The 25781-nt window shown below is 33.9% G+C and overlaps 2 protein-coding genes across 3 annotated transcripts; one reads left to right on the forward strand and one right to left on the reverse strand.

Moving 5' to 3' along the window:
* The first annotated feature begins 2424 nt into the window (after positions 1 to 2424).
* On the forward strand, positions 2425 to 6107 carry LOC130932373 (cation/calcium exchanger 2). 2 transcript variants are annotated; one of them, XR_009067450.1, is made up of 3 exons: positions 2425 to 2658; positions 2862 to 4639; positions 5889 to 6107. XR_009067450.1 is itself a non-coding variant. In XM_057861690.1 (2 exons), exon 2 carries the CDS (start codon positions 2879 to 2881, stop codon positions 4556 to 4558), a length of 1680 nt encoding a protein of 559 aa, XP_057717673.1. In that variant the 5' UTR covers positions 2426 to 2658; positions 2862 to 2878; the 3' UTR covers positions 4559 to 4801. The 2 variants fall into 2 exon arrangements, 1 of the variants encoding a protein (XP_057717673.1); XM_057861690.1 differs by lacking the exon at positions 5889 to 6107 and having other exon boundaries at positions 2426 to 2658; positions 2862 to 4801.
* A 14511-nt stretch (positions 6108 to 20618) lies between these two features.
* On the reverse strand, positions 20619 to 23281 carry LOC130932870 (cation/calcium exchanger 1). Its single transcript, XM_057862324.1, has 2 exons — positions 22185 to 23281; positions 20619 to 21667 (listed from the first exon to the last, which is right to left on the reverse strand). The coding sequence occupies exons 1-2, from the start codon at positions 23125 to 23127 to the stop codon at positions 20850 to 20852; spliced, it is 1761 nt and encodes a 586-aa protein (XP_057718307.1). The 5' UTR covers positions 23128 to 23281; the 3' UTR covers positions 20619 to 20849.
* Positions 23282 to 25781: the final 2500 nt, after the last annotated feature.

Below are 25781 nucleotides of genomic sequence, written 5' to 3' on the forward strand. Positions count from 1 at the left end.
TTTTCATCATGTTGTTTTGCTATGATATCCTAAACAGGAAAATGTTTGAAAAATATTTGGATACCTTTTGTTGTTTGAGCAGAAAATCAAATATGATATCAAATGAGTTTTGACTATCACCAAACTCTGCTCATAAATCAGCATTCAACATTTTCAAAAAAAATATGTTGAATAACATTGTTACTTGAAGCTTGATTAAATTGTTACAGGTTAAAGCTTCCCTTGATAAAATGGCATATATTAAGGGGGAGCCATGTGACAATTTGAAAGGGGAAATTCAATTCAAAGGGTATTTCTTACTCATCTTTAATTTCTTTCCATTTCAATTTTAATAATGTTTGTCATCAAGGGGAGATTGATGAGTTTTGGAAAACTCTTATTAATTTTGATGATGAACAAACATTATTGAAATATTAAATTACAAATTATTAATTTGATCTTAATTCTTATTTGCTTAATTAATAATTTTGTTGTGCAGATTTGTTGGGCCGAAACAAAGAAAATTAACAAAGCCCAACTGTTTGCAATTTTGGTTCAGCCTTGTTTTATAATTAAAGCTAGTTATAATTGGGCCAGAATAAATTGTTGCAAGCCCAAACAAATACTTTCCATGCTTGATCCGCTACACAACTCATCAGGAAAGCAAATGTTAACCAATTGGGCCAGCCTTAATCTCAACACTACAAGCCCAAGTGTCACAAGTGATGAATGTTTCCAAGCTTGGTCCGAAACCAAAGAGAAATGAAAGCCAAGTGCTTCCAACGGAACCAAGTATTAACCATGTGATGGATTTCAAAATCTATTACATTGTTAATTAATGCATGGGGAACATGAGAGAGAAAAATTCAGCTGAAGTGATTGATGGTTATTATGACTTACACGCCACTCTATGTTAGGGAAGTAAAAGCATGCTATGCCTAATTAATTTGTTTAACCTCTTTGCATTGCTTTTTTTCAGATTCTTTTCATTCTCTCTCATCTCTTTCTTCTTCTCTATTCGGTCTTTGTCCAGGAAACAATGGAAGAAATATTCTTCAACACCGAAAGGAAGATGTTGCATGCGCCTAAGACCATCAAGCTAATGATGGCAAGAAAACATACCAAAAGAAAGATGAGCTGTGGCTGAGATTACCACCAAATATGGTTAGATTTGGTGAGGTAATCTTGAGCCTCTCATGCTCAAAAAGGGACGATGAAGATTCGGCCAAGAGGGAGATTCTTGAAGCATGGCTTGTCTTCGATTCTGATCAACCACCACAGGGAGTAGCTAGAGTGGCGAAGTGATGGTTGAAGGCAGAGATTGAAGCAGATGAAGTCATCATCATCATGAGGCATCAAGGGCCAGAAATCCATCTTGGAGAGGAAGCCAAGGATGGAGAGCCTGGATTGATGAAGGGTGATCAAGAAAGGACTAGAGGTAATTGCATGTTGGTTAATGCATGGTTATCTCTCTCTCTGTGTGGCCGAACCGGTTCTGTGTTTGAAGGAGGAAGAAAGTTGGTTCGATTTTGGCTTCAAGTGTGGAGGCTTTCCTCTTTCTTTAAAAAGGGGGAACAACCACTGTTTGAAGCAAGGAGTAAGATTTGAGAGTGCAAGGCACAGAGTTCTCAGAGCTACCTAAGCTAGCAGTTCTTCTTCTCCTTCAATGTTTTCTGTTTAATATTTTTCTGTTTAATTTTGTCATGTCTTGAGTCTCATGGAAAAAGGCAAACAGTGAGGTTTGTATGAAAAAGCCATAGAGCGGAAAAAGGCAGAGAGTGCAAAATTAAAAGAAAAAGCCATAGATGTCTTAGAGTTCCTTTGTACATCTGTGTTGTGTATCATGATTCTGTGGGAATCCCCTTGTAAGTTGGGTTAGCACTTTACAAGTTGTAATCAGATTGATTATAGTGAAATTCCATCATGTTTGTGATGGAGACTGGATGTAGGCTGCACTGCACTTAGCAGCCGAACCAGGATATATCTTGGTGCAATCTTCTTCTCTTTCTACTTCATTTCTGTTTTCAACTACACAGGAGCAAAAGCCAGAATTATCTCGTGCCAAGTGACGAGACAAAACAAAAAGTCTCGTGGCAAGGGACGAGACAAAACCGAGTTGCTCGTGTCCAGTGACGAACAAAAACAGAAAAGTCTCTTCTGAAGGTCAGCAAGTGTTAACTTTAAAAAGGGGCTAAGATTCAACCCCTCTTCTCTTAGCCACTGAAACCATCATGGTGTCATCCTTTAAATTATTCTTTTATACTTTCCCCGCACAATTATGAAATTGGAAATTACGGAGCGAGTGATGTTCTCCCTCCACCACCTGGAATAGCAACTTCTTCTTTTTCACCGACACGTGTGCACTTTGATCATCCCCTTTTTTTCTGTTTTCTTCCCACTTCAAACACACACATACACTGCCCACTCTCAACTTCCCAAGACACCATAAAAACACAAACACACAAGCCGCGTGTGGCAACTACTCATGCTGTTCCGTTCTCTGTCTTTGTCATCTCTTCTCAATGACACATACCTTATATCTTAATCTAAATACACCGCACATATCCCACTTCCTTAAGTTTCGCCAAATTCTCTTTCTCTCTCTCATCCAAATCTAATCACAATTAGATACAAGCAAAAGGAAAATACCAATAGGCACCACCAAGTTTGGAGTTTAAGGTATGATTTGTTTTTTCTCTCTTTAATCTGTTATGCTACTTTCTCTTTTAATTGGCTTTCCTCTTTCTTCATATCTTGTTATTAAAGCTTGGATTTTGAGTTTTCTTAATCGTCAAGTTTCCAACTTTCTGTGATTTTGCAACTGGGTTTTGCTTTGTTTTGTTAACCTCTCTCTCTCTCTCTTAACATGGATAACACCGCAGTTTGTGTCTCCAAACGCATGGGTTATTCCACCTTGTTGCTCAACGCGTCTTTCCTCATCGTCTTCTCTGTTTTCCTTGTTCTTCATGTCAGCTCTCCTTCAGAACAGGTTCCTCTGAGAAAGTACCATTTTACCCCTGGTGACATTGATGAGAATGATGATTCTTGCAAGAGCTTTCACAGCCTCAGTGACAACGAAGCAAAGTGCTTGTACTTGAAATCCAATGACCCTTGTGTCACTGAGGGTTATGTTGATTATCTATACCTTTTTTACTGCAAATTTGGGGATTTTGCTGTTTTTGGTCAAACCCTTTTGTTCCTTTGGCTATTGGTCTTGTTCTACCTTCTAGCTAACACTGCTTCTGAATACTTTTGTCCATCCCTTGAGAGCCTCTCAAAATTGCTGAGATTGTCCCCAACAGTTGCTGGAGTAACCCTCCTTTCCCTTGGCAATGGTGCCTGTGATGTCTTTGCAACACTTGTTTCCTTCAATGGCAGTGGCACTGGAGGTATTGGATTCAACACTGTGCTTGGGGGTGCTTCCTTTGTGTCCTGCGTTGTGGTTGGGATTGTTAGCATATCGGTTAGGCATCGAGGAATTCGAGTTAAGAAGTCTGCATTGATAAGAGATGTCAGTTTTCTTCTCTTTGTGCTTGTGTGCTTGTTCGCGATCTTAATTGCCGGCGAGATCAATGTTATTGGGGCAATTAGCTTCTGTTTGATGTATGTTGTTTATGTGGTTATTGTCTACATCTCGTCGACCCGGTGGAAGGGTGACTCTAGCGACAGTCAATCGAGTAATGGCGACGATCCGGCCGTGCCCCTTATCATTGGAATGGAGAAAGGAGTAATTGGTAATGATGAAAATGGATCTCAAGAATGTAGGTTCAACTTTGAGGAGAAATTCTGCTTTAAGAAATCTCCAATATGTAGATTTTCACTTTGTGTCTTGGAGTTGCCACTTTACTTGCCAAGGAGATTGACAATTCCGGTTGTTTGTGAAGAGAGATGGTCCAAACCATATGCAATTCTATCAGCCCTGTTATCACCATTGCTATTGTCTTCTCTCTGGACCCCGGGAAGCCTAACCGTCTATGGAACCGGATTATTAATCGGAATCATCTTAGCCGTAGCCGCGTTCTTCACCACCGAGCCATCTAGTCCGCCGAAGAAGTACATGTTCCCTTGGCTTGCAGGGGGGTTTGTGATGAGTGTTACATGGAGTTACATTTCAGCTCAAGAACTGGTTGGATTGTTGGTCTCACTTGGTTACATATGTGGAATTAGTCCTTCAATTTTGGGGCTAACAGTTCTTGCTTGGGGAAATTCAATTGGAGACTTAGTGACAAATTTGACTATGGCATTACATGGTGGGACAGAAGGTGCTCAAATTGCAATATCAGGTTGTTATGCTGGCCCTATATTCAACACTGTGATTGGATTAGGCTTATCCCTTGCAAGTTCAACTTGGTCACAGTATCCAAATTCTGTTATTATACCAAAAGATCCATATCTTTGGGAAACACTAACACTTTTGGTAATTGGATTGATTTGGGCACTTTTGGTGTTGGTAAGAAGGGATATGAAGCTTGATTCACTCTTAGGGGGAGGGCTTCTTGCCGTTTACTTCATTTCATTGTTTCTGAGGCTGATTCAGACATTAGGGACTTGCCAATTTCAGGATATATTACCAAAATGAACAACATTTTTGGGTCAGATGTTTTAGCAACTGACACTATTTTTCTGTAAAGGAGAACTTATACCATGCCACTGTGATTAGGTAAGTGTAAATCTCTTGGCTTCATGATTTCTTCCACTGTTGTTTGTACCTAGCTTTTCATGGTCAATGCCATGTTTTATGCATCCAGATATCTGGATTTTGTTTTGGAAACAATGTTTATATATAATATATGTTTAAATCATTCCTCCAAGTTTACTGTTTTTCTTAATTTTTATGAATATAGTATTAACTAGTTTAATTTAATATTTCTAGTTTCGATGTTTAACCTTTTTTCACTTGTTTCCTTCATAAATTACTAATATCCGAATCTTATTATGAAAAACAATAATTTTATTATTATATATTTGTATTTATACATGCGTTGTTTAATATATTTTTAATATATATTTTATACAAATAATTGATTTTGTGATTGATGTTTTATCTACATAGAACGCTTAGAAATTCAACTAATCCAACCTTATTTGATCAGGGTCTTATGACAAATAAAATAAAGATTTTTTACCGAAGATTTTTCTTTTTTATTCACGAATTAAATTTTAGATAATAATTTTTTTTAAAATAAAAAGATTAGTAAAATAATAAAAATATTTTAATTATTTTTAAATTAAGATAATAAATATTACAAATTATTTAAAGATGATTGAAATATTATTTTATCACTCTTTAAATTTTTTTACTTTAGAAGATTTTTTTTTCTTTATTCACAGAGGCTCCAATTTGAGATTTTTAGTTAACGAATCAGATTACCTTTAACAAAGTAATTTTTATTTATGTAGCATTAATAATACCCTAATCCTTCTTTGTTTACTGTTTTATTTAATCATTGAGTATACAGCATTATCTTATCCTTTTAACTTAACTTTATTATTATTATTATTAACTATGTCAATTGCATTAATGCTCATGTATAATATTTAATGTAAGATGAACATCATTCCACACCACATATTAAAAAGTTGATTTGATGATACCTATAATGAGACACAATCAAGAAATGCCAAAAGGGTAACCATCAAGATTGATGCTGATGTCGTGCTACGCTCTTTTAACGGTGATGCGTTACATGCCAATAACCACATTTGTCTCACAGCGTTAAAAGATAATGAATTTCTATATAACAAGTGTCCAAAACTTTTAGATTATTCTTTTGACAAATTAAGCTACCTTGTTGGGTGATTAGATAGGTCTCTGTGCCTACCCAATCTTATTCATTTTTCTTTGTAGGAGCATAATCTTAGTCCTTTTATTGATTTAGTGCCTCACAACTTTTTCATGCTTTCTTCAGTCCTTACGCAATGGGATGGCAAAGTAGGAGAGAAAAATCAAGTGCCAAAGTTACGTTTGGGATAGAAATCTATCTATCTAGCCTGATTTTTTGGTTCAATAACCAGAATTTAGTTATTTACTATCAACGTTTTCATGTCTCATAACATAAGGCCAAGATCATGTCGAAAAAAATATGTGATGAAAATTTTGTTTGAAGTTGAATTGAAACTTGGGTGTGGATTGCTATATTATTATTGAGTATTTGTGAATGTTGATTTTAGAAAAAGAAATTATTATTATTATTATTGGGGTACGTACTTATTAGTTTCGATTTTTAAAAGAAGGAAGCGAAAATGACAAATTTTAAAAGCTTTTTCTTTTCTTCGTTCTTATTAAATTCTAATAATTAAAAAAAAAACTGGAATGTTGATAAACTTCACTTGTATGTTACTATATGCTTCCAAGAAAATTAAGAAAGTTTCATAATCAAAATAATAGTCCAATCCATGCAAGCCGATACATGCATGTATCACATACAATATTAATAATCTATTTTATTGATTTGAAATGATGTTCGGTCCTTATTTACTATTCATAGACTAGAAAAGCTAATTAATCTTATCCAAATAACAAAGTATATATAGGCCTAATCCTGATCCATGGTAGACCTATATGTGGCTATGTGTGTATCAAATACAATTTATCTTCCTCTTTCTTTGTTTTTTTTATTTTTTTATTTTTCCTAGAAAGTTTCATATTATGTAAAAATACGAGTAAATATAAATAATTTGTTAAGAGATTGGTGAATTTTGCCCAATTCTTAAAATAAATAAATAAAATAAAATATAATCATGTTGGAGCACAATTCGGTTCGGTTGCCATCAAAACGACGTCGCATTTCTCTCTATTGTATGTTGAACAGTATCAAAACGTCAGTGATTGATTTAAACGAGAAAGATCACTTTCATGCAGTTTGCTTGTCCTTCTCTTAATCCCAAGTTCAATTATTGGAACCGACGTTTTCTACATCAATCATTTAAATTGCCATATATATATATATATATATATATATATATATAATGATGACGAAAACTATGATAATTTAAAAAAAAATTATTTTTTATATTCAAACAATTTTAATATTTTTTATTTTGTTTATTATTTTTTATTTTTGTTATTGTCCTTACTAACACCACTACTACCACTACCTCTTCTTCCTTCTCTCCTTCTTCTTCCTCCTTTCTTCATTAGAATTTTTTTCCCTTTCTTTTCATACTTCTCTTACATCATCATCATTGTTATCGTCACTGTCGTCTTCTTTTAATATATATCGTTGTTATTGTTGAATTTTTACCATAATGATGTCTGATCCAAAATTGATTTTAGATGTGTTTTTGTTCACGGTTCAGTCTTGTTTGTGTGCTTATTTTCGAACTGAGTTTATGTGCCGCAATTACTATGTAATTTCGGTTCAATTCTGAGTTAATTGTGTCGCAATCATTATATAATTTTGGTTCATTTATGAGTGAATTAAAGTACCTTTGGACCCGTTGTCCTGCACAATTCAAAACTCTTTCTCCTCTTCTTCCTCATCTTTTACTGCTTCTTCTTTTTCTTTTTCATCTTTTTCTTCTTCATCTTCTCCTTCTTTTTTCATTTTCTTATAACTCTTCTTATTTCACTCTCTTAGAATAAAACAAAGAAAAAAAAGAGAAAATATCAAACCAAAAATAAGAAGAAACATATTAATGACGTTATCTGATCCAAAATTAATTTTAGATGTATTTTTGTTCATGATTCAGTTTTGTTTGTGTGCTTGTTTTCGAACTTAGTCTATATGTTGCAATCATTATGTAATTTCGGTTATTTATGAGTTAACTATGTCACAATTGTTATGTTAGGTTCATTTCTGAATTAATTATGTCATAATCTATTATATAATTTCGGTTCATTTTTGAGTGAATTAAGGTGCATTTAAACTCGTTGTCCTACACAATTCAAAACTCTTTTTTCTCTTCCTCCTTATCTTCTACTGCTTCTTCTTTTTCATCATTTTCTTCTTCATCTTCACCTTCTTATTTTATTTTCTCAAAATTCATTTTAATTTACTCTTTTGAGAAGAATAAAATCAAGAAAAAGAGAAGAAAATATCAAACAAAAAGAAAAAAAATATATTAATGACGTTGTCTGATCCAAAATTGATTTTGGACATGTTTTTGTTCATGATTTAGTCTTGTGTGTGTGCTTGTTTTCGAGCTGAGTTTATGTGTCACAATCATTATGTTAAATTTTGGTTCATTTTTGAGTTAATTGTGTTGCAATTGTTATGTAATTTTGGTTCATTTCTGAGTGAATTAAGGTGCATCGTTGTCCTGCACAATTCCAAACTCTTTTTATTCATCTTCTACTGTTTCTTCTTCTTCTTTTTCATCTTTTTCTTCATCTTCTCCTTCTTATTTCATTTCTCAAAATTCTTCTTAATTTACTCAAATTTAACACAATTTCTGAGTTTATGTGTTAAATTTGAGTTTAGCTCTTGGACAAAGCCTTAGAAAATCAGTAAAATTAAATAAAAAATATAACAAAAAATAATGAATACAATGAATATTTCCTAAGTATTTTATAAAGGCAGAGAAAAAAATATTTCATCAACCTTCACAGCCCCAGAAAATCTTTTCTTCTGTTGTAGCTAAATTCTTCTCAGTTGAACTTGAAATCTACATGCAAAAATCTCTAAGTTCATGTTGTAAATCTTTTATTGTTAACATCCATTGCTTCTAAAACCTGCAGATTTTTTACCATTGTTCTCTACTTCTCTTTCTTTCTGAGTTAATTGTGTCACAATCATTATGTAATTTCAGTTCATTTCTAAGTTAATTTCGTCGCAATGAATTATGTAATTTTGGTTCATTTTTGAGTTAATTGTAACACAATCATTATATAATTTCGGTCATTTCTGAGTGAATTAAGGTGCATTTAGACTTGTTGTCCTGCACAATTCAAAACTTTTTCTCCTCACTTCTACTACAATAACAGCAATAACAGTAGCAACAAAAGAATGACGATGAGGAGAAAATACGCGAAGAAAGAGAAGGAGAAGGCACAGGAGGAGAAGGAAGAGGAGGAACGCGAAGAAGAAGAAAAAGAAGACGACGACGACGACGATAACGTAAAGACCAGCGCGTAAACGTAAATGACTTGGTTGGAAGAATGATGTGTGTGCGTGTAATCACACTTTTTTTAGTGAGAGTGATTTTTGTTGGTATTAGATCTACTTGGTTGAACTTGAATGGCAATATTTACTTGGATGTGTGGCAGATTTCTTTGAAAATTATGCTAAAATTAAAATAATATTTTTTATTATTTAACAACACTTTTAAAAGTATGTTTAAAAAAACAGTGAATTAGTATCTATTAATACACTGATATTTATACTATTTTTCTAAGCTAATTTTTTTAGATATAAAAAAAATCACGTGTAATGATTAATTAGTGTATTTTTATTTGATATGATTTTTTTAATTTTAAATAATAAATTAGACGTTCAGATTTAAAAAATAATAAAATTTATAGAAAAATCTGAGGATCAGATTTCATAATGCACAAATTAAAAGGTCTGATTTGTGTTAAAATAATATTTTCTACCGTAAAATAAATTGAAAATCTGATTTACATGTTTAAAAAAATTTTAATACTAAAATACAAGTTTAAGAATCAAATTTGTATGTTTAAAGTAAAAAAATAAATATAACCTTTAACTTTAAAAAGATTAAAAATTACAAATCTGATACTCAAATTTGAGATCTCTATATAAAAAAAAAAACACTCTCAACAATGTTAAAAAACACTTATGGAAATGCACCCCAAGATTAAAAAGTGATTTTTCTACAATATATCTACATATTATATATTATTTTATTCTATGAAAAAATGTTAGAACACTTTAATCACACTATACGTAAATTTTTAAGTTTGTCACTTATTATCTTACATGAATAAAATAGTCATTTTTCTTATTTTATGAAACAACCATAATTAGTTATTTTCCACCAATACAAAAATTTTAAAACATGTTTTTGAATTTTTTTTATTTATTTAAACTAAAAAATATAATAACAGATTTCTCCTAATACATCACTATTTACGCAAATCTCCTATTTCTATTATTAGCAAATTATTGACTAATTTATTTTTAATAGATGCAATAGAGATATATGATTTAATCCATTTTTAATTACTAGTAAATCGCAATGGTCCTTTAAAAATTTAGAAAATAAGTAAAATCATTAAAATCTGTTGTGATTTAAGCATAAAAAGTTACAAAATGTATCTAGTTATATATTAAAATAAATCGCAGTAGCTAGATGTAATTTACACAAAAAGAATTAACACAAACAATATAAAAAAAAACAATAAAATAGAACATAACCATTGCAATTTACGTGGTTTTTCATGCCTATTCTGAATATATGAGAAGCAACAAACATTATGAGATGTGTAACTTTTTTTATTCTTTTCATATGGTAAATAATTTTGTAGTTGCTCGTCATAATGATGAAATCATGAAAATAATGGAAGAAACAACTTTTAGCAGCGATGTTCCAATTGGTATTTTTATAAATTCTATTACTTTATCTAGTTTACAACATAATATTCTGTAGAAGTTATGTCAGTTTGGTTGAAAATATATTTCTAAAATTTTGTACAAATTGCCAATAGTGTTTGGTCAAGGATATGGTAGATATAAAAATTTTCTGATACACAGTAACGACAAGATGTAAGTAATATTTAAATGTGAGCTTCGATTTGTAAAGATTCAAACAATTGAGCTATTTTTAAAATTAGACGAGATATCTATAAAGTTTGGGGGATCTACACCAAATAAACACGTTAGATCGTCTTCATTTAATGTTTACAATGTGAATAATCAATATGAGACACATTCTTTTGGACAAATAGCAATGGAACCTAGCCCACAATAACCACTAAATTATGAAGCTTTCATAAAAGTAATTGATGTTGTAAAGGATGTCATTCGGGAAAAAGAGGATGAAGAGTCATTGAATATTCCATAACTAATGACACTGAAAGAATAGATCTACTCATATAAACTCAGGATTATACTTTTGGAACAACATCAATGTCTTCTATTTTAAAATGCAACAAGTTGATCATGACAGGGTGGCTTCACAAAGGAAGGAGATTTTGTTATGGGTTAATGATTTTGAAGTGAATACGAAACCATGCTTGCTGTGAAAAATACAATATTCGAGAATCTATGGAGTATAAGCGAAGGTGTTAGAATATGATCACATAAGTACTATGAAAAGTGCAAACAGTATGGTAAAGGTTATATTAGTTGATCCGTTTGACTTTATGACAAAAAAGGCTATTGGAAGGTTCGTAAGTACAATGGTCGACATACATGTTTGGCTACTAATGTTTCAAGAGACCATTGACAACTTGATTATCATGTAATTTATTCCACAATATTTTTATTGGTGCAAGATGATGCCATTATTTCAATAAAGGTGTTTGCAGAATTCAATCGAGAAAATATTTAGGTTTAGGTTCAATTACTAAAAAGTTTGGATGACCAAACAAAAATTAATTACAGAGATATATGGAGACTAGGAAGAATTGTATAATTTGCTATCAAGATAGATATTAGGAGTCCAAATGACAATGCCAAAAACTTTTGTGATGATGAAGACATTACCAGTTCAAATTGATGGTGTGGTTGACCCAAATCAAGTGTAGTTTTATCGTATTTTTGGACATTTTCTTCTTGTGTAGAGACTGTTAAGCACTGTAAATCTTTTATCAGTATCTACAATACTCATCTATATTGAAAGTATGGAGGATCTTTGCTGATGGTAATTACACAAGACAAAAATTTCAACATTTCGCTAGTTGCTTTTGCATTGGTTGAGGGTGAGAACATAGAGTCATGGGAACTCTTCCTTACTCATTTGCATAACTACGTAAGTCCTCAATCAGATACGTAATAAATTCAAGAATTTGTGTTGGTCACTTAATATTTTTCATTATATTTATAAATTTCATTAACTACTAGTGTGTGATAAGACTCATTTAATGTGAACATGTAACTCCCCAAGTGAACATTCTTGTTATATATGACAAGCACAATGCCATACAAGTTGCTCTCAATGTTAAAGGAAGTGGATGGCAACCTCCTGCCACTTATCATGCATTTTATATTTGCTATATTATTGAAAACTTTGCACTCGGTTTTAAGAGCAAGGATGCGAGAAAGATTTTTCTCAATGCAGACTATGCAAAGATTGCTCTTGAGTTTCGGTACTACATAGGATAGTCGATGTCTCTTAGAGCAATAGACAACACCAGGATGGAAGACGCAGGTACAGACACATGACAATCAATTTGTCTGAGTGTGTAAATGTTATTCTTAAGGATACTCGAAAACTTCCAATTACATGTTTGGTGATGTTCACTTATCATTGGTTAGCAGAACTTATTGTGAGAAAAGGAAGAGCAGAAGTTACAAGTTGCAGATAGACAAAAATTTTCATACCTTTTGACAAAAAATATGTAGAAAAACAAGGAGGCTAATGGGCAAAGGAGTGTACATCTGTACAATTGAGATAAATATGAGTGATGTTGCGAGTATGGTCAATTTCGGGCCTTACACTACTCATGCCGACATGTTCTAGTAGCATGTGCTTTTTAGAAAATTGATTTGATTGTGTATGTTGAAGATGTTTATTGCATGAACAATGTCATTAACATATACATGAAGGTTTTTGTTACATCTTCGGATGAGGATCATTGGCCAACTTATAAAGGATTTTGTGTTGTGCCAGATCCAAGGCTAATGAGAGCTACATTGGTGCGACCTCGTTCTACTCGACTTAGAAGCATTATGGACGAATTTAAGGAAGAAAAACTTAATATGTGTGGATTATGCAGGCAACCTGGACATATAAGGAGAAGGTTCCCATAGAATCAAGCATCATCATCCTCACATGCTAGCAATAATGCATAGTGTTATGAAGTTTGTTCCATTTATTGGGTTATCTTTAAAGTATATGTTACGTTATGGTTTTTAGTATATATAGTTTATAATACATAAAATGGTATGTTGTTCTCGTATTGTGTTTAATTATTTTATCATTGTGTGCTATGTTACGAAAGTAGTGAATTATGTAGGTAGAAAAACAAAGTGTCTTGGATATCAAAAGGTAGAAAAATTTGTATAAATAAATAGAAAAAATATATCAAAATAAAAGGTAGACTAATTTAGAGAACTAAATGTAGAAGTGTATCCAAAATAAAAGGTAGACTAATCACGTGCAGCAAACGCTAGTGTCTCATCAAGACCAACAGACTCCTAGTATATTCTGCCGACATATCATTTAGATCAACTCGACTCGTGTCTATAGCAGACCTGTACTCTCTTCCACCATAAAGTGATGCAAGTTTTTTAGGCGATCGACATGGCTGAGATGACCTAGAATTCTATCCAAAGAAGCAAGTAATATCATCTATCGTAAAAGGCCCCCATGCACTCTCCACCAAACCAACAGTAGGCATATCCGAAAATAACTAAGACCCAAAATCATGCATCAAGGACTACGCACTACCATGTGTCAAATGAGAAACTCGATCCTCCAAACTCATGTAAGATCTGTGATAAAGATCCACCTTCGTTACTAACACCGCTTTCAAAACCTTCGCTACCTCCCCCACCTGCAAGGTGTCCCCCACTTTCACTACCTCCTTCTCTTACCCCACCTCTATGACCACCACCATCATTCTCATTATCCTCATCATTTGTACTAACAGACATCTAGGAATCGCAATGACTAACTTATGTGCCTATGCAGGCACGAGCAGCTTTGCGCCATCTATCCATCATAAGTCTAGGTCCATGTCTAATAGGTGGATGCAGAATTGGAGGCATGTCTGTTATATTGGGAGGTACTCCTACCTGCCTCGAATAGGCCAGCAATGCTTCTCTTGATAGAACATCCTCCTACAAGTCTGACTCCACCACGTTGAGTACTCATGGGAGGGTTGCGAATCATCTACTATGTCAAACTCCACGAGGGTATCATATCTCTAATCCGAACACTCATGCCGCTCCTTATGCTTTGTCGGCCACCAAAGGTACCCACCTCCACAATCCTAAGAATGCAACATAACGCCGCCACAGCTACTCCACGCCAAATCTACTAACAAAGCCATTGTCGCTTCCATAAAGAAGACATGAGAAAGAAAAAGAAGAAGACAAGAATGGTGGGGACGAAGTCATCGCGCCCTCCTTATTACATTTTCCTTACAAGTAAATCGCAAGGACTTTGGTTGATTTATCTTTTTAATTTTGTACATCTAAATCATGGTAGTTTTGGAATTCTTCACTTTAACATGTAAATCACATTGGATTTGTTTGTATTTGTTATTTTCTTGTAAATCACATTTGGCTATTGCGACTTACTTAAATACACATCTCAACAAGTTTCGCAACTATGTACACTTAAATTAAACTTGTTTTGGTGATTTTATTTTTTTTTCTAAATTTATACATTACTAGTGTGATTTGCTAGTAATTTAAAATTAATTAAATACGGTATATTTGTTGTGATTTATATTTTATTTGCTAAATTTAAATTAGCCAATGTGGTTTACTAATAACTAAAATAGGACATATACATAAATAATGTTGTGTTATGAGAAACACATTATTAACTTTTTTGTTTAAATAAGTTAAAAAAAATTTTTGTTCTCTCTCCACCCGTCTTTCTCCTTTAACATCTATCTCACTATACTATTTAATACCATTTGTCATTTTTTTTAATACGCATTCTTGGTTTTATACTCGTTGTTACTAGTATATGTGGCCTTATTATGTTTACAAATATAATTAAATAAATATGACAGAATATTATGGATGCGGATAAGTCCAAATTGACTTTGCAACCGGCTCAAATATGACACAATCTGAATGACCAAAAAGATAACAATAAGACATTAGCAACGCAATTTCGAATTCAAATTCCAATATCATTAAATACGAGATTTCTCAACTATTTAGTTGTATCATTAGATAAAGGGGGAGTAACTCACTCTCCCAAGATATGAATATTCAACCCTAATCACTTAAATTTTACATCTTGTAACTCTCTAACTTGGCATTGGGGTGCCATTGCAGATATTTTTCATTGTCATTTCAACTCCTGAATTTTTTATTATTAATATCCAAAGATTACAAACTCCTGTTCTTGTTCTCCCTCTTCCAACAGCCACAAATCATGCTTTCACTTTGGAGTTTAGACAAAACTCCTTAGTGACCACGGCTGGAGTGCCCATTATATCCGTGATAACCCAGTAGTAAAGATTTGGGACTGAGTCTAGAAAAGCTGTACTTTGGAGAGAGGTAGTGGATTAGCCCTTTCTCTTGCCATGTCTATAAAAAAAGAAAGAGACACCACCATTAAAAACCTATCAAACTAAAGAAGAAAATAGAAACAGTAGAAAAAAAAGACCTAATAAAGATTAACACAGAGATTGTCATTCTCAACACTGCACTATGTAAAAAAACTACCATTGTCGCATCATACCAATGAGACCTCTACAAAATGAAGAATAAAAGGGGAAAAAAGAAGAAAAAGGGTCAAGTAATTATCCTGAAATGAAGATGCGAATGAAACTGAAAGTAGCGAAAGTAAGAGTAAAAACAAAGGCCTAAAAGGAGAAAAAAATTGCAGCGAAGAACTAGAAAAACAATAAAATGAAAAAAAAGGAGATGGAGTAGTTTTTAAATTCCTTTACTATAGAAATGAATAGTTATGAGCAAAGAATAGTCTTTTTTTTTCTACTAGCGAAGACAAAAAAGAATAAACACCCTTCAATGTACACTAAAAAACTCAACAGGTGTCATGAAGGCACCATAAGAAAAAGGACTCACTAATTAGACGTCAAAGCAGTAGTCAAATCAGCAGCACAAGAACTAACTTCTAGATTATGGAGCCACAAGCAACTATTGAAAGGACTTGGAATATTACTTTTACCAATACGTACCGCAATCACAAAAAAACAAAAGTACGAAAACTAGTTGAACAAGTTTCGAAGTCTCGAGGGCCCCTATTATAGATGCGAATAATGCCTAAATTGGCCTTGTATTCGATCCAAAATATGCCATGGCCTAGATGTTCAAAAAGATAACAAAGAGACATTAGCAATGAAATTTTGAACTCAAATTCCAAACTCACTAAATATGGCATCTCTCAACCACTAGTTGCATCACTATATAAAAGGGAGTAACTCGCTCCTCCAAGGTATAATTATTCAATCCTATACACTTAAACCTTACCTCTTTTAATTCTCTAATTTGGATATCGGAATGTCATTATAAGTACCTCCATCATCATCCCAACTCTCAAATTCTTCACTCTTAAAATACTAATTATGAGCTCCCATCTTTATTCTCAACCTGTTCAATTAATGCCTGAACATAAAACAATAGAAAAGCAAACGATGTGGCTGCCGCAACTCACTGGCTTGGCTCACTTAACTCACTAAAACAGGTAGGCCGGTCTAGACCTTTTTTGCCATAAAAAGTAATCAGCCTGCCTAACTTGCACCACTTGGCTTGTGGGCTTTCGCTGGGTATGGCAAGCTCTTGCTTTTTTTTTCTTTTTAAAAAAAGTAAAAATAAAGTCCATTTACCTAGTTATCACATACGAATCTGTTAAATAAAGAAAATACTAGTTTACTAATACAATACAATAACATAGACTCAGACACAGACTCCATCTCCTTCTCCCACAAACATAAAATGGCCCCCCTCTTTCTCATCTTAGACCTCAGCCACACTCAGAGGCCAGGCCTCCGCTACGACGACGATGATGCCACCTAGAACGTTTTCTCTAGTTGTATTCTATTGGCGACGTGAGTACGTGATCACAACTCTCTCTCCTTCTCTCACAAACGACGACCTCTCAGCAATGACCTCTGCTCATGTGCTTGATCTCCTCTACTTGGTCTTTTCCACGTAAGTCATATTATTGCTCAATCTCCTCTGTTCGGTCAGCCACATCTCTTCAGATCTCAATCATGTCTTCTTCTTACCTCAGACCTTAATAATAATTTGCGACTACCTACTTCTACCCTTAGCCCTCCCTCTCTTCCAGGTTACTCCATTCATCTACCCTAAATCCTAAACCTTCAATAATAGAATTTAATATTTTTAATATTTTATTTATGTACAAAAATCATAAGAAAAGAGAATTAAAGTTCATTATGTAAATATCATTCAAATTTTGCAATTTCAATACTTTTTAAATATTTTTTAAATTCCATCAATAATTTAAATTGGAGAATTATTTGATATTGAAGGGAGTATAATAATAAAATTATTTAATTTAGTGGTGTCCTGATCCCTTAACACTTAGAAGTCATAATCTATCCGAATCAAAACGATTCTTAATATTTGTGGTGGTGTGGTTTCGATAAGACGTTAATTAGTTAGGAACAAAAAAACGTGTACTACTTAGAAAATTTTTCTATTAGTTTATTTTTTTATGACCCTGCATTCTCCCGGAGAAAGAAAAAAGAACATGATCTGACATGATGGAAATTGAAATAAATGGACCACTAATGATTTGGACTTGGAAACTGAAAGAAACATAGGTGGACCAATTGATATAATTGGTCATCCCACCACTTGTGTCATAAGAGGCCCTCTTAATTGGAACCTAGGCTTGGTTCCGAATCTTGCTTGTCGATTTTATTTTCAATTATTGTCACACAATTCTAACGTGCTCAAGTAGTTCACCATGCACGAGTTGTATTATTATATGGATAAGAGAACGTTGTCGCATATATCGATTTTATTATATTAAAAAAACTATTTAAATTGTTAGATATTAATTTTTATTAGAACTCTTAGATATTTTTAAACTTAATAAGAAGGATGCCAATAGTGTTTATAGATTAGTTGAATTAGTGTTTGGGTGTACGAGGGTTATTGAGGAAGATGAATGGTCTCAAAAAATTTAAAATATATATATATAATTCCCAATACAATTCTAAACACAATTATTTATACTTTTTATTTTATTTTATTTTCCCCTAACAACTAACTTTACCCTTTCATTGTGTTAAACACTTAAACCCAATTATATAGGTGACAAATATATAGTAAAAACAGTTTAGGTAGGTAAGAACATGAAAAAATTCTCGTGAGTAAGAATTGATTGATTTTGTAGGTTTAAATCGATTTTACCACAAATACACTTCTTTCGATTTTAACTACAACATTAACCAGAATTTAACTCTAATAAGAAAAATCATAATGGCATAATGCCAAGTTATACTCCAATGTCAAATAGCAATGGCAGCTAACAGATATGCTGAATATGTTGTTAAGCTTTTCAATTGATAATTGAATACTGATTATACATATTTATAATTTTATAAATAAAATACATGTGACAAGTACCAGATAAGTCAGAAAAATGAGCTTGCTTTGCATACCCAATGGAAGGAAATGACACTTGATGAGAACTAATTTATTAGGCCTAAAGATCAAGGTAATGATTTTGACAGCATAATCTTCTGAATCTCTTAACATTGAGGATTCCCATCCAGTGCCAAATTTATTGTTTGTTAGGCTATTATTCTATTTTGGTGTTGATTATTAATAATTAGGCACTTTTTAAAAATATATAATTGAAGCTTTTTATTTAAAAGATAAATTTTTAAAATTTTCATTAAATGTATATATATTTTTTCAAGAGACAGGAAATGACATAATAATATAAAGTTATGATAATAAGAAAAAAAAAATGCTTGCTGACTTCACTAGTTCACTGTGACCTTTCTTGCCTAATCTGTTTTTTTTTTTAATTTATAAAACAACACCTTTAATTTTTTAAAAAGTGATCTTAATGAAATCCTTATTAATAGCATGTATTTAAAACTTAAGAACACACATGTGATTGAGAAAAAAAACAAAAAACAAAAAGAACTCTGAAATTAGGCCTTATGGTGTTTTAAGTATGAATTTTTAAATTTGAGTAGCAGTAACCAAAAAAAAAATTTGACCAAATAATTTATAATTATTACTATTACTACTACTAAGTGCTAATCTTTCAAACTAATAACTAATACTGATAAATTTTCTTTTGAGAAATTTAATTAGTACTGAGAAAGTTGAAAGAAATTCACTAGATAATAGTAATACACCGATTGATTGATTTTTCTTTTTTTCCTTTTTTTTTCTATTTTCACCGGCCTCGCTTTTGCCATGAGTTGATTTTATTCCCCTAAATTCTAAGAGAGAAAAGAACAAAGATAATGACTATACAAGTGAAAATGGATCAGATGTTTCTGGTCCAAAGTTCACGGCCCTGTGCATCAGACTCGGGCAGGAATAGGTTATATGATCCAAAAGAGCATAAATTAAAGTCACCTAAAATTGTACCAAAAAAAGTTACCTAAAAGTTAATATTATTAACAAAAATAATTTTTAAAAAATATAAATAATAAATAAATTTTTTGAAAATTTAAAAATATGATAAAAGTAATTCGGTATTATATATTCTTAAAAATATTTGTAAATCAAATTTGAATGTATTTTTTATAAGAGATTATGATAGTATCATTTCTAAATTAATAACTCCATTCTCTTTTAATTATATATATTTTTCTTTCAAATTACTCACAATTTTTATGGATATGACAAAAAATATCAAAAAATATTGATATCATCAATAAGGATTGGGAATGATTTTGGATGACAATGAAAAACTATAATTAAGAGAGAGACACGTTATCAATTTGGGAGTAATATCTTTTTTTTATATAAATATGATTGAAAACTAGAATATTTTAATCTTTAAAATTTATTGATTTTACATTAAAGTGAGTATATTTTGCAAATTTTTTTATAATGATAAAAAATTAATAAAAAGAGATTAAAAATCAAACTCTGCTCTTTCTTGGGTATGCACTTTTTTAAGAATTATCCAAATATTTCTATAAAAATTTAGATCAAATATACAAATAGTTTGCTAAATATAAATGTTATTTTCTACTTATAAAAAAATGATTTTTTTTGTTATTTTTGTCATCTTTTAATTTTTGGTGAGTTACTTGTCATTCATATTTTTGGTAATTAATTTTATAAGTAGTGTAAATTTTTAAATACTAATTTAATAGTTTATTCTATTCAAATAATAGTATAATTATTAAATACTCTTTTGGTCTCTCAAATTTTGAACCAAATTTTAATTTGATCTTGAAACTTTCTATTTTAATCTCAAAAAATTTTAAATATGTTCAATATTGTTTCACAGTTAAAATTAAATTTGACATGAACAATTAGTATATTTAAAAATCGATATAATGTTCGATTTTAATACATAAGTAAAATCGACACAGTAATGATCCCTAATATAAATATTTTTTTGTTAATTATTCTAGTGAAATTTAACGCATGACAACATTGAATCCATTCAAAATTTTTTTATGCTAAAATAGGACGCTTAAAATATTAGAGACAAAATTAAAATTTAACTCAAATATTAGAGATTAAAATAGTATTTTATCCTTTATATTTTTTAATGATAAATGAGTGGTGTTAATCTATAATATAGCAAAAATTATGATAAAAACATTCCTTAGGTGTAACATATTCAAAGACATAAATTCTTGTATGAAATGACAAATTTAATTGTGTGTGATGTTTTATTCTTTGATTAGATTGAATTTAAAAAAGAAAAAGAAATACTCTTGCAACAGGATTTCTTTTTTCATAGAAAAATACCTCGTTGCTATTGTAAAACTATAATATATCTCTAGAAATAGTAATAATTCAGTTTTTACAAGTGGGCGTTGTGATTGTGAAATGTATGATAGAAAAAACAAATGTGAGTCCCCATTAAATGGACCACAATACTGGACGCCCAAATTCCCCATAGAAACAAGAATTACACTAGGCCAAGTCGCCAATAGCCATGGCCATCCTTATAAACAAGAAGCAAAGGTATATAGTCACAAGTCCTACCCCCAAGGATTTATCAAGCTTCATGTTCTTTTTTGGCAAAATCACAAGGGCCCAAAGAACCCCTCCCATCAAGAACAGTATTGTTTGATACAATGAAGTATCCTTAGGAATAACATAAGGATCAGGGTAATCATTCAATGCTGAGAGAACAAGGGGCAAGCCCAAGCCCATTAAGGTATTAAACATAGGCCCAGCATAGCATCCAGAAATAGCCATTTGGGCCCCATCTGGCCCACCATTCATAGCCATAGCACCATTTGCTATCAAATCACCTAGGGAATTACCCCAAGCTAGGACAGTTAACCCTAAAATTGAAGGGCTAACCCCAATTATGTTCCCAATGGAGACCAATAGTGAAACAAGCTCCTCAGCAATTAGATAAGTCCAAGTTACACTCATTACAAATCCACCCGATAACCAAGGGAACAAGCATCTCCTTGGTGGGCTACAACTCTTAGTGGTCACACATGCCATGTTACCTAAAATTATTCCAACTAATGAAGAGGTTAAATAGGTAACTAAGCTGCTCCTTGAACTCACATTCTCCTTTTGGGTGTTGTAAACTGTTGCCAACAAAACTGGTGCCAGCGTCACCGATATAACTGCATATGGCTTGGACCACTTCTCATCATTCACAACTGGAATTGTAAGCCTTCTAGGTAGAGAAAGTGGCAACTCTACAATTTGTAGAAACTTCCCCAAGTTATTCCAATCAAATATCCTATTCTCCGCATGTTTCAAAATATCTGACACAAAAAAAAGTTCCATATATTAAGTGAAATAAATTTTTGGTAATTAAAAATAAAAAATATTACGAGATTTGAATTTATTATTTTTGACTATCACTTAGTCATCAATTCAATTTTTTTAATTTATTTTTTTTAATCTAATAATCCAACAATATACTTTATCATATACAATTAAATATATCTTTACATATAAATTAAGGATATTTTTTAAACAATTATATTAGTACATTCTTAACGTTCAAATAAAATACAATCGTTTTTAAATAGTTTTCCATTCAATCATTTCAAGATGGTGTTTGCACCAAGAGTATTGTTTTTCAAAACGTGATTAATATTAGAAATTGATAGATATATTTTATAACAAAAATATTATGTATATATAAAAAATTAATTGATCATATATGTATTATATATATTGTTTAACCATTTAGTTAGTATAACAATAATTAATTTGGTGCTACACATGGTTGATTGTATAATACTATAATGAAGCGGAAGAGAAAGTAATATTTACCAAAAGTTGGTCGTTGCTCTTCATGATTGGTTTCTTCAACAACTTTCTCTAAGTGGTTTGGTTTTTCATCATCAACATAACCCAACAACGGAATCCCAGATTCAAGCGATTCATCCGATGAGGACACAACCGCAAATTCTCCAGCTTCTTGTTTATCATCTCCATAGATAAAATGTGTGGCAGAAACAGCACAAACATAAAGAAAATATATAGAAACATAGCAGATTGAGCCCAACAAGGAGAGTTTCCCAACGGAGATGATGATTAAGAGGACAAAGAGTGAGAAAAGGAAGAAAATAACATCTCTAATGAAACTTGCTTTATCAACCGCAACCTCTTTTGTGCTCACAAGAATGCTTATGATTCCCATAACAGCACTTGAGACAAAGAAAGCACCACCAAGAATGCTGTTGAGACCAACAGCACCATCGCTTGTTTTGGTGAAGGAGACGACGCTGGCGAAGAAATCGGGGGCACCGTTCCCTAGCGAGAGAAGGGTGACCCCTGCAATGGTTGGTGATAGTCTTAAGATTTTGGACAACCCTTCCAAATTGTTGCAGAAGTAGTTGGAAGCCGTGTCGCCGAGCAGGTAGAAGAGCACGGAGAGCCACATGATTAGTAGTGTGTGGCCGAGAACAGGGGAGTTTCCCAGGCTGCAATAGAAGATTTGAAGGTAGTTTATGTACCCCTTTGATCTGCAATCTTCGTGGGTTTGGACGTAGTAGCATTTCGCGGCGTCATCGGAGAATTTATGCAGGTCTGTGCATCCTTCCACACTCATGTCACTGCTTAGTAGCCTTGCATGGTTGAATCTTCTGTTCTTGATGCCAGGGGCACTTTTGGAATTGTAATCAATGTTTGAAGGTTTTATTACAAGGAATACTAGGAGGAATATGAAAGATATGTTGAGAAAAGGAGTGATTGATTTTCTGAATTTTGCCATATAATATAGCTTATTATAGCTAGAAGCAATTTAATTTGTATATAATAATAATAATGCATGTGAATTACATTGGTAGAGAAATTTGTTGAGGATATGGTAATATTAGTGTGATGAAAAAAAATATGAGGGGATGATAAGAACTAAGAAGTGATGATTCCATGATTATGATATGAGAAGTAGTACTAAAAAGGGAGGAACTTAGAAGAAGAAGACAGAAGTAGGAAATTTAACTCTCAAAAAGTTATTGCAGTACTGGAATTGGATTATAGCAATGATGGAACAAGAAAGTTTAGACATTATTATTATTGTTACTAGAAAATACAACAAGGCAAAAAGCAACAGTTTATTGTTGCCATGTCCCATTCCCATGTGTGGGATTAGAGAGTTAGGTATATATATATATACGCATTTGTGTGGATATCAAAGGGACGTACAAATGGATCATGAAACCGGTAAACCAAGTGTATGTATTTGTACAGAATGCTTCTGATACGATCTAGGAGGAGGATTGGGGGCCTGCGGGTCGAATCGGATGTTGGTTTATCCAGATGGAGCGGAGGGGAGGTACCTGCAAAGACACTCCGACGCCCAAGTCAGAATAGATCTAGGAGGTGTGAGGTATGAGGAATGAATGAATACCTGGAGGGACCTGGGTCCTCTATTTATAGGTGATGGTGGTTATCTTATCTTTATCTTATCTGGCTAAGATAAGAGGGGCGTTTGAATTCAAATGTTAGTTAGGAGCTCTAGAGGGCCGATTCGGGGCCTTCTAGAGAGACGAAGTGGGTTGACCCGGTAAGCCGGGTTTAGGTTCGGTCACGGGTCCGGGATCCGTGGGCCGGATCCGTAACAGTTGCCCCCCGTAGCGGGAGAGCGACTGTGGTCGGTTTGTCGCTAGAAGTTCGAGACGTTTCTCTGCGTATTCGGTGCTGGTCGAGTGTTCGTTTGGCGACGAGGTCGGCTCGTTGATTACGTTTGGTGAAAGATTCGTCTCGGCCGTATTTTGGTCTTGACGTGACCTTTCCGTGTCTTGCTGTGCCTGTTGCGTCTTTTGAGGCGTAATTGATTAGTTTGCTTTTCCGAGGGGGCATTTATTGCGGGGGGTGTTTTCTCTCTTTTGTCCCCGTGAGCTTTCATTGCTTCCAGGGTTAGTTATGTCTTTTTGCTTTTCTTTTTGAAACCGTTTTGCTTCGGTTTTTATTTCCCTCGTCCGTTTTTCTTTTCAAAGAGAACTCTTCATTTTCCTGAGAGAAAACCGTTTAGTGGATTTTTGCTTTCTGGTGCTGTTCTGCTTCTCCCTGTTTTTTTCCAAAGTTTCCTTCGAACTTTCCAGGTTGGTGGTTTCTTTTTGCTGTCTCTTTCATACGTTTGTTTGTATGCCTGTTTCTGTTTTTGCTATGCTTGTTCTGCCTGCTTCCCTTTTTGTTTTTCCTGTGTTTGGTGTTTGCGTTTGGGGAAGGGGCTGAGCACCGCCATTTTCTGTTTTGCTTGTAGTGGTGTTTAGGTGTTCATTTTCGTAATTGTGTCGAGTTGGTAGGCTGATGGTGGTGCTCCTCCGTTTTAGGTATGCAGCGTCGGAGAAATGAGAGTGTGGGTGCCCCCATTGCCCCTTCCAGGGGCGTTCCCAATCGCTATGGTTGGGTGACCAGCGATGTGTGGGGCGTTCCGTCGCGGATGACGGAGGGTGATCTCCAACGGCTCCGCGACCAGGGGGCGATTTGTGGTGGTGGTGAAGAGGAGGGGCGATACGAGCTCGTGCTCCCTGATGCCGATGAGCGCGTTTGCTATCTAAACCTCCATTCACCCACCGTGCCGGACTGGATGTGGGTCTACGAGTCCATGTTTACTCGGCTTGGAGTGCGGTTCCCCTTTTCCCCGTTTGTCCAGGGTTTACTAAGTCGGTGTTCCGTGGCACTGTCTCAGCTTCATCCGAACAGCTGGGCAGCCGTTCGGTGTTTCGAGTTGGTGTGTCAGTATCTCGACCTCCCGACTTTGGTGCCCGTTTTCCTTTTCCTCTTCTTGTGCACTCTTCCGACTAAGGAGGGGAAGCACAAGAAAGGGTATATGTCTTTCCGGGCTCAGCCTCATCGTCGGATTTTTGGGTTGTTCGAGGATTCCTTTCACGGGTTTAAGTGGGAGTATTTTAAGGTGCGTCCCGTTGAGGGTCACCGCCCGTTTTGGCTTACTCTGGAAGGCGAGCGCCGGTTTCCGACGTACTGGAATTTTGGCGCCGGGCCGTCGGTTTTGACTAAGATTTCCTATGACGATTTGTCCCGGGAGGATAAGGACATTGCCAGCGTTTTGTGGCATTTGTTTGGCGAGCGTCCGTTGAATCCTCGGGACGTCATGGGGGATCCCGAGGCTTGTCGGACTTATATTGGTGTGTTCCCTTTTCCCTCTTTTTTTTTTTTTTTAACTCTTCTATTGGTTTCTTTTCAGTTGAGATGGCTGGCGGGCTGACGACCTTGGCGAGGCTGAAGGCTGCGTTGGTTCGGGAGGAGGGATCGTCGTCCCCTTCCACTCCTGTTTCGAATCCGGCTGTGGATTCTCATGCTGCTCCTCAGGGGGTGGTTTCCTCGGGGGTGCCTACTGAGGCTCAAGTTCCTCCCGAGTCGCCTGAGGTGGTCGTGTTGACGGGTACTGAGGCCTCTCGG

This window comes from Arachis stenosperma, chromosome 6 (assembly GCF_014773155.1).
Source record: "Arachis stenosperma cultivar V10309 chromosome 6, arast.V10309.gnm1.PFL2, whole genome shotgun sequence".
Lineage (NCBI taxonomy): Eukaryota > Viridiplantae > Streptophyta > Magnoliopsida > Fabales > Fabaceae > Arachis > Arachis stenosperma.